Below are 9,900 nucleotides of genomic sequence, written 5' to 3'. Positions count from 1 at the left end.
TAGGGCTATTCAGCTTGGAGAAGAGATGGCTGAGGGGAGACATGATAGAGGTATATAAAATAATGAGTGGAGTGGAACAGGTGGATGTGAAGCGTCTGTTCACGCTTTCCAAAAATACTAGGACTAGGGGGCATGCGATAAAACTACAGTGTAGTAAATTTAAAACAAATCGGAGAAAATTTTTCTTCACCCAACACATAATTAAACTCTGGAATTCGTTGCCGGAGACTGTGGTGAAGGCAGTTAGCTTAGCAGAGTTTAAAAAAGGAGTTAGACGGTTTCCTAAAGGACAAGTCCATAAACCATTACTAAATGAACTTGGGAAAAATCTACAATTCCAGAAATAACATGTATAGAATGTTTGTACGTTTGGGAAGCTTGCCAGGTGCCCTTGGCCTGGATTGGCCGCTGTCGTGTACAGGATGCTGGGCTCAATGGACCCTTGCTCTTTTCCCAGTGTGGCATTATTTATGTACTTATGTACTTATTAGCTTAAAGAAAATTTATTGTTGATTCACCACTGAGACTTAATGAGATGGGGCTGTGTTTTGGCATTACTACCTGCTTCAGGAGTCTGCCTGTGTGTGGCCTCAAGCTGGTTTGTCTTTCTGGTATAATTTTGTAAAGAAAAACTGCCCTTTATCATGCCTCAGAGCAACAGACTCTTGTGTCTGATAGCCTGGTCCTCACTGAGGCATGATAAAGAGCAGTTTTACAGCTAATAGGCTTATTATAATTGATTTTAATATGCTTTATGGCATTGGCCCCACAGCCAGCAGCTCCTTCTTCTGATATACAAAATACTACAAGAGTTGCCTTTCTCCTCCTAAATGCAGGAATTTCACAATCTGTGCAGTAAAAATACTTAAAGTATCTTCTTGCTCCAATTTAGTCACAGGGTTCCTTGAATCCAAGAAGGACATCTGAATTGATACTCTCCGACTCCTCCACTCTCTTGGCTCCTGAGGCATCTAGACTGCTACTCATATGGGTCTCCAGTCTTCTAGCTTCTTCAATCCTTCAGGACCCTAGAATGCAAAGATCCTGCACTAAGTAGTCCAGCCACTCCAATTCAGAAGCTCGCAGAATAAACCCTAAATCCAATCGAAGGATGGACCAGGGGCTTCATCCCCCAAAGGCAATCTTTTCACAATAGCCTTTCCACTATTCTGAAAAAGTTGATCAGAACCAAACTGAAGATCTCTTCATTTCCTGTTCAGCTGCTCTTATTGTATTTCTGCTTTACCTGGATCAGTGTGATTCCCGCAATGAAGTCTGATAAAAGGCTACCATGGCAGTGCCCCAATGTAGTGAGATTCATAATAGCTAATCAGTGAACTATGGAAAACTTAACACCAGAGTTCAAATCCTACAGCTGCACTTTGTGATCTTGGACAAGTCACTTAACCTTCCATTGCCTCAGGGACAAACTTAGGGGCCCTTCATTTTACTAAATCTTGGTGTGTGCTAACAGACATTAACATGCACTAAATGCTGTGCATCCTATTTTATACATATGGGCTACGTGACAGCACGTGCTAATGTCCATTAGTACAAGCTAAGCCCCTTTAGATTGTGGGCCCTCCAGGGATAGAAAAATACCTACTGTGCCTGGATATAACTCACTGAGCTACTACTGAAAAAGTGTGAGCTAAGTCCTAAATCCTATCTAAATCAAATAAAACTGAAATGAAATTAGGAATATTTTTTTGTATTGTATTTTATCTACAACAAAAGTTTTCCAGCTGTAACTATGTCAAATCATGCCATGTGTTTTTTCTCCTAAATAACTGAGGGTTAAAGAGCAAAATCCAAAATGCATGAAGACATACTGTTCCACAGGTTTCCAAGGATCCACAGAAGTCTTCCATGGTGTTTTGCTGAGAACTACTACAAAAATACCTACACATGCAAAATGTACAGGTTTTGGGAAAACTTGGAGCAGACTGAAATCTATGTCATCGCTTTTACAACTTGCCACAAGTAGAGTTTGGCTTCCCTCAAAAGCAGGCTTAAAGCATCTTGAATTTCTATTTAGCTGGGTTTTGTGTGTTTAAAGGTGACTGCTACCATCCTGTGAAGCAAATATCTTGAATATGACATAAATCTCTTTTATTAATTTTTTACTTTTATGATTTTCACAATGGACACCTGATCAGAGTGCTGACCTGCAATACACACAAACAGCACATCGTCCCTGGCATTCAGAACAAGGGTGGATCAGGAACCCAGAGACAACCATACAACTTAACTAAAGTGTTTGAGAAAAACAGAATAACAAAAAGAACAAAGCACAAAAGGGCCTCCAGAACTGGAACGATGGCGCTATCTTTATTAAAATGACCCGACACGGGCTGTGTTTCGGCGCTCAACAGCAGCTGCCTCAGGGGTCAAAATCAATGCTTTGCGAGTCTTACACTTGCTTCGTGTCAAGAAACCGTTCTGCAATCCGATGTCAGAAGCACTGCATGCCTTTGAAAGCTGGCAACGAAGTTCAGTGTTTCTCTCAGCGTTCACACTGAACTTCGTTGCCAGCTTTCAAAGGTGTGCAGATCTTTTAGATCACAGACAAACAAGATCGACAAGAACAAGAAAAGAAGCAACAATACACTTGTATTCACGTGTGTTTAAACATTTTGTTATATCTTTGATGCTCGACAGAGCGCAGGCACAATTGTTTGTTTTGTCAATTATATTGATCACCATGGCCTCTAGCTCTTGGAAAACTGGTTTCAGTTTCAGTGCAGACGTAGCCACAGATCTACTACAAATCACTCCTATTCTAACACCATTAGGCAGTGATACTCTGGACACAGAATGGGAGTCCCTCTTGTCCAATTTCAAATCGTCACTCAAACTCGAAATGAACAGTTCAGCTTTAGTCGAATACTGCAGAGCAGAACAGATACCGCGAGGCTTGCGTATTAACAAGGCGCCTCAAATTTTCAAAGAACAGACTGAGTTCATCACAAAGTGGAACATGATATTAAACAAATGTTCTTTAGACCTCATGCTTTTGATCATTGAACAGTCCAAGTCAGTATTACAACAAGAAAAAGATCTTCTTGACAAGGAATTAGAACAGATTAAACAGGGAGTCTCTGAGCAAGTCTTCTTCTCTAAATATGCACAATTAAAGGAAAACTTAGAACAGTTTAAAGAGTCATTAAGGAAAACAAAATTGAAAAAATTATCGAGGGACAAAGGCGATTATTTAAAAGGACGTGTGTACCCATGGATGTATAGCAAAGACAATCAAGCTACAGACACATCAACATCCAGCATGGCAGCCACCAGTCACAGACAGGTGGCATTTAAAGCTTTTCAATTCACAGACAGTTCTTCAGGGAACGACACTGATGATTTTTTAGATCACAGACAAACAAGATCGACAAGAACAAGAAAAGAAGCAACAATACACTTGTATTCACGTGTGTTTAAACATTTTGTTATTCTAGAAATAAGCAGTGGATTTTCCCCAAGTCCATTTTAATAATGGTCTACGGACTTTTCCTTTAGGAAGCCATCCAAACCTTTTTTAAACACCACTAAGCTAACTGCTTTTACTACATTCTCTGGCAATGAATTCCAGAGTTTAATTACACGTTGAATGAAGAAATATTTTCTCTGATTGGTTTTAAATTTACTGTTTTGTAGCTTCATTGTGTGCTCCCTAGTCCTAGTATTTTTGGAAAGAGTAAGCAATCGATTCACGTCTACCCATTCCATTCCACTCATTATTTTATAGACCTCTCCCCTCAGCCGTCTCTCTCCAAGGTAAAGAGCCCTAGCCGCTTTAGCCTTTCCTCATAGGGAAGTTGTCCCATCCCCTGTATCATTTTTGTCACCCTTCTCTGTACTTTTTCTAATTCCACTATATCTTTTTTGAGATACGATGACCAGAACTGTACACAATATTTGAGTTGCGGTCGCACCATGGAGCGATACAAAGGTATTATAACATCCTCATTTTTGTTTTCCTTTCCTGTCCTAATACCTAACATTCTATTTGCTTTCTTAGCTGCCGCCACACACTGAGCAGAGGGTTTCAACGTATCATCAACGATGACACCTAGATCCCTTTCCTTGTCAGTGACTCCTAATGCGGAACCTTGCATTATGTAGTTCGGGTTCCTCTTTCCCACATGTATCACTTTGCACTTGCTCACATTAAACGTCATCTGCCATTTAGATGACCAGTCTCCCAGTCTCGTAAGGTCCTCTTGCAATTTTTCACAATCCTCTTATGATTTAATAACTTTGTGTCATCAGCAAATTTAATTACCTCATTAGTTACTCCCATCTCTAGATCATTTATAAATATTTTAAAAAGCAGCGGTCCCATCACAGACCCCTGGGGAACCCCTATCTACCCTTCTCCATTGACAATACTGACCACTTAACCCTACTCTCTGTTTTCTATCTTTTAACCAGATTTTAATCCACAATAGTACACTACACCTCCTATCCCATGACATTGTCATTTATACCAGGCTTTTGTTGGCATAAATGGCTAAGACTAAATAAAATCACAGAAAATGGGTGTTGGGCATATTCTATAAACCGCGCCTAACTTTAGATGTGGTTTATAGAATACGCCTATGCGCAATGCAGAACATATAAAGATAGTACACTTTTTCTGTAAGCTTCCTTTAAAACAGACTGTACCATGGAAAATGTTTTACCAACAGGCTCATTTTGGAAATCGATGGATGTCCAAAAAGTGACCTAAATCAGCACTTGGACGTCCATCTCACAGAAACATCCAAATCAGTATAATTGAAACCGCATTTTGGACGTCTTTCTCGGAAAGCCATCGCAAGGACGTCCAAATCTCAAGGGGGAGTATCAGAGGCGTGTTCAAGGCGAGACTTGGGCGTTCCTAAGACTTGGACGTCTTTGAGCCATAATGGAACAAAGCAAAAACGTCCAGCACTAAAACTTGGACATTTTGAGTTGGACCTGCTTTTATTACGAATAAGGCACAAAAAGGTGCCCCAAATGACCAGATGACCACTGGAGGAAATCAGGGATGACCTCCCCGTACTCCCCCAGTGGTCAATAAACCCCTGCCACCCCCAAAAAGTGTGGTGAAGAACATTACTTGCTAGCCTCTATGCCAGCCTCAGATGTCATATTTAGGTCCATGACAGCAGTATGCAGGTCCCTGGAGTATTTTAGTGCACTTAGGTGGACCCAGGCCCATCCTCCACTACCTGTTACACTTGTGCAGGAAACTGTGAGTCCTCCAAAACCCACTAGAAACCCACTGTACCCACATATATGTGCCCCCTTCACCCGTAAGTATGGTAGTGGTGTACTGTTGGGGGTAGTGGGTTTTGGGGGTTCAGCACAGAAGGTAAGGGAGCTGTGTACCTGGGAGCATTTTATGAAGTCCACTGCAGTGCCCCCTTGATTGCCCGATTGCTGTCCTGGCATGTCAGGGGGACCAGTCTACTAAAAATGCTGGCTCCTCCCACGTTCAAATGGCTTGACTTTCGAAAATACACACACACACACACACACCTTGAGAGGGTGGGGGAACTGGAAGGAAATCTCTCAAAAGACAACAGTTTAAAGTATCAACATGAAAGTCTAAAATAGCTATAAAATAAACATCTATAAACAAATAAATATCTAAAAACAGAAGCACTATTTAAGGTGTTGCAGCTGGTCTACAACCATCATTGTGCACAGGATTAGCTTTTCAGAATCATCAAGCACCTCACTCCATTCTTCTTGTAGATCTCATGGCAAATGTGTGGAGTGGAGGAGTGGCCTAGTGGTTAGAGCACTGGTCTTGCAATCCAGAGGTGGTTGGTTCAAATCCCGCTGCTGCTGCTGCTTGTGATCTTGGGCAAGTCACTTAACCTTCCATTGTCTCAGGTACAAACTTAGATTGTGAGCCCTCCTGGGACAGAGAAATATCCAGTGTACCTAAATGTAACTCACCTTGAGCTACTACTGAAAAAGGCATGAGCAAAATCCACATAAATAAATAAAATGCTGCATGGGGTGGCATGCTTCAACAGTAAAACACAAGGACAGCAATGTGGGCTCCCATTAAGATGTGTTATTTTACTGTTAACCCCCATTATTAGTAACTAGGTCTCTTTGCATAAAATGGGACCTGTGCTAAAATAGCACGAGTTAGTGGTGCAATTACATGTCTTCATGGTAGCCCACATTGATAACTACACCTCTAACTGTTGGACTTCAAGACCTGAATTCCTGCAAACATTACAATGTACACTTGCCCACTGCGGTAAAACACTACAGATTATATAGCAAATGAACGCAATTTCACTAGTAGCAGATGGACTAAATCAGCAGTGCAGATCTGATAGTTTTTCAAGGGGGTAGGGGCTTCATACCATTGAATAGTTCTTCAATAATAGGGGGAAGTAGGTTTGTGGTATAGAAGCACAGCAGATAATAACAAGCATGACAAGCGAAGGGCATACCACTTGTCAGTCTTCATGAAGAGAACTGTTCTTTTCTGTTCCACACCAAAGGTTTCCTTTTGTCTCAATTAGATGTCTTTGTCTTATTAAACCAATGGTCCTTGGAAAAGTCTGATGGAAAGTGAAATTGCAGCATGTTTAATTTTTCTTCTGTTTTCCTCCATTTTCTTTCAGAGCGATCACTGGTCAAGTGACTCACCATTGACGAAGGCGAGGTCATCTTTTGGAAGCTGCTGCCTTGGTCTCGCCACAAAAAATGTTTTTGCCACCAATGGGTTGGGAACGTGGCATTAGCTAGTGAATCAGATGGCAAACAGAACAGAATTCAATGTTTCCCAGACCTTCAAAACATCATCTTTCTTTGTGGGCGCTTCCAAGCTCCAGGATATTGTTGGCATTTTCTTCATGGTCCTGCTCAATGTCATTGCACTGTTGGCCAATACGACCTTGGTAGTAGTTATCCTGAAGAACCCAGTATTGAGAAAATTTGTCTTTGTGTGCCACCTGTGCTTGGTGGACCTCTTTTCTGCCATTCTCCTTATGCCTCTGGGAATTGTTTCTAGCTTCTCTTTTTTAAATATGATTATCTTTAGCTTCATTGAATGCCAGACCTTCATTTTCTTAAATGTCTGCGTCATTAGTGCTTCCATCCTTACCATCTCAGTGATCAGCATCGAAAGGTATTACTACATTGTTCACCCCATGAGATATGAAATCAGGATGACAGTTACCTTGGTGGCCACTGTATTGGTCTTCATCTGGATTAAGGCTGTCCTAGTTGCCTCTTTGTCTTTGATGGGATGGCCACAGCATCATATTGATATAAACTCTAACCGGTGCTCTATATACTGGAGCCCTGGAGCCTATAAGAAAATATTTGTTATTTGCTTCAGTATCCTTTGTTTTGTGCTGCCAACCTTAATCATTTTCATTGTCTACTGCAGTATCTATAAAGTTGCCCGGACTGCCTCTCTTCATCATGGACCTGTGCCATCATGGACTGCTAGCTCAAGAGGGCGATCAGATTCTCTTAACAGTCAGATGACTATTATCACAACGAGAAATCTTCCAGCTAGGCTGTCCCCAGAATGGATCTTTGGAGGAGGAAAAGCTGCACTGATGTTGATTCTCATTGTTGGACAGTTCTTATTCTGTTGGTTACCTTTCTTTTCCTTCCAGCTGTACTTTTCCATCCATTCTCCTAGCCCAGCTGTCAGCCAGGTAGAAACAGTTGTCACCTGGCTTGCTTATTCATCCTTTGCTATCAACCCTTTTTTTCACGGCTTTCTGAATCGACAGATAAGAGAGGAATTTTCAAAGCTGGGCCGTCACTTTCTGAATAGACCCATAAACCAAGATTTTACCTGTTCGAGCAATGAAGGCTCTACTCCAGAAAACTTTTTTCAGTTCCTGCAGCGGACCAGCTCCATTTTGGAAAGCAGATCAAGTTACATCAGTTCCAGCCCAAAGAGTATGCTAGAGGAGAACATGGTTGGTTTCAGAATCCCAGGACAAATTCCAGAGGACACTAGTTGATGGGAAATGTGAATCACATGAGTTCTGGAAGGGATTTAAATGGATTAGGATAATCAAATGAGAAACTGAATGATGTGTTTGGGCCATGAGAATGCCATAGAGCTACCAGATGTCCTTAGAGGTCATAGCAGGCTAAGTCTTTACCAACTGCCAGTTTACCAGTTTTACCAAATCATTTATTGCATGCACCTATAAAATTTCATGACATAGAACCCTAGTTGCTTTCTTAGCCCCAGTGATGGGTTCTCTGGGAATGGCGGGGGGGGGAGGGGGTATACTCTAAGACCCAACATAGAATATATACAGGTCAATATTCAAAGTTATTTAACCAACCAGAAATGGCTCCTGGCTGGATAAATCACCTCTTCGGGGCTAACCAGTCATTTTCAGCGACACTTAACCTGTTAGTGCCACTGAAAATATCCAGTTAGTGCCTAACTGAAAGCCATCTATTTTGGGGGCATTCTAGGGGCAGAGTCTGCACTTGACTGGTTAAGTGCCAATATTCAGCATTTAACTGGACAAGATAACTGCATAAATAGGTCTGTATAAAAGTCAGTACTATCTTTATGAGGTGTCCCATAGCCAATTAAGTGCTGAATATCACTCTTAGGGGTCCCTTTACCAAGCCGAGCTAAAAAGTGACCAGTGCTGATGTTAGCACGTGGGTTTTCTGTGCACTACGGTCATTTTTAGCACGGGGGTAAAATGGCTGCCTTGCCATATTTTATTTGTAATACCCAATTTCCCCATTATCACATGGCCATTATAGCAAGAGCCCTTAGCACTACCTATTTAGGAGGTGGTAAGAGCTCCCATGCTATTACCATGCTAATCAGGTAGCACTAGGCAATGTGCCTGTGCTACCCAATTAGTGCAGGCATGCCTAGTCTCCGCCCATGGGCATGCTTCCTGAGCAGGAAAATAAACAATATGTTCCAGTGCAAGATTAACACATTCTGAGCAGGAAACTACCATGGGATGCCTCAGTGTGTCCAGCGATAGTGCCCGTTTAGTACATGGTAGGCAGACATTAGGCCTACTGTGCCTTAGTAAAAGGGCCCCTTAATCAGTTATGCTCTAGCTGGCTCTGCAAACCCAGAAATTCAATGCCGAAGCCCAGACATGGCCCAGCACTGAATTTCGGGGCATAATGCCGGCAGTAGAGTTGCCAACTAGATCCAGATTCGCCTGACAGGGTTAATCCAGGCCTGGGCTTACTCCAATGCACCCAGGGACTTGTAGCCTTGCTTTTCTTAGGGAAGCCAATGGGGAAATCAGAACCAGAAGTCCATGTATGCAGTGGATAAGCCTAGGACTGGATCAACCCTGTTGGGTGAATCTGGATCTAGTTAGCAATCCTAGCTAGTGGCGGTCAACAAAACACTAAACACCATTGGCTGAATATCAGGCAAATAATTTTATATTCTGTTAAACAAAAGACATCCTGAATCCTGATTGGTATTGCAATATAATTTTACTGTATGAAATTGTATCGTAGCATTTTTACACTGCATATACAGCGTAGTGGAGGAGTAGTCTAGTGGTTAGTACAGCAGACTTTGATCCCGGGGAATTGGGTTTAATTCCCACTGCAGCTCCCTGTGACTCTGGGCAAATCACCTAACCCTCCATTGCCCCAGATACAAATAAGTACCTGTATATACAATGTAAACCACTTTGAATGTATTTGCAAGAACCACAGAAAGATGGTATATCAAGTCCCATTTCCCTTTCTCCTAATTCCATGCACTTTAATATACAGTAAACAAAACTTAAATAAGTGTTTGTGATCCCTTGAAATGTCTTTTTCCTGTGTCCCAACGTCTTTTTTTATTTTTTTTTGGTGCTTGAGTTTCTCCCTGGGCTCTGTGATTTCATCTCCTAAGTAAATTCCCCT

At 41.8% G+C, this 9,900-nt stretch overlaps 1 protein-coding gene across 1 annotated transcript; it reads left to right on the top strand.

Moving 5' to 3' along the window:
- The first annotated feature begins 6,563 nt into the window (after positions 1-6,563).
- On the top strand, positions 6,564-8,205 carry LOC115472759 (probable G-protein coupled receptor). The gene has a single exon (XM_030207154.1). The coding sequence runs from the start codon at positions 6,771-6,773 to the stop codon at positions 7,998-8,000; it is 1,230 nt and encodes a 409-aa protein (XP_030063014.1). The 5' UTR covers positions 6,564-6,770; the 3' UTR covers positions 8,001-8,205.
- The last annotated feature ends 1,695 nt before the right edge of the window (positions 8,206-9,900 follow it).

Source organism: Microcaecilia unicolor, chromosome 6 (genome assembly GCF_901765095.1).
Source record: "Microcaecilia unicolor chromosome 6, aMicUni1.1, whole genome shotgun sequence".
Taxonomy (NCBI): Eukaryota; Metazoa; Chordata; class Amphibia; order Gymnophiona; family Siphonopidae; genus Microcaecilia; species Microcaecilia unicolor.
This window is presented reverse-complemented; position numbering and strand designations above follow the sequence as displayed.

Bases quoted from the DNA above. Each gene is read 5' to 3' on its own strand.
- LOC115472759 (XM_030207154.1), top strand. From the start codon at position 6,771: ATGGCAAACAGAACAGAATTCAATGTTTCCCAGACCTTCAAAACATCA.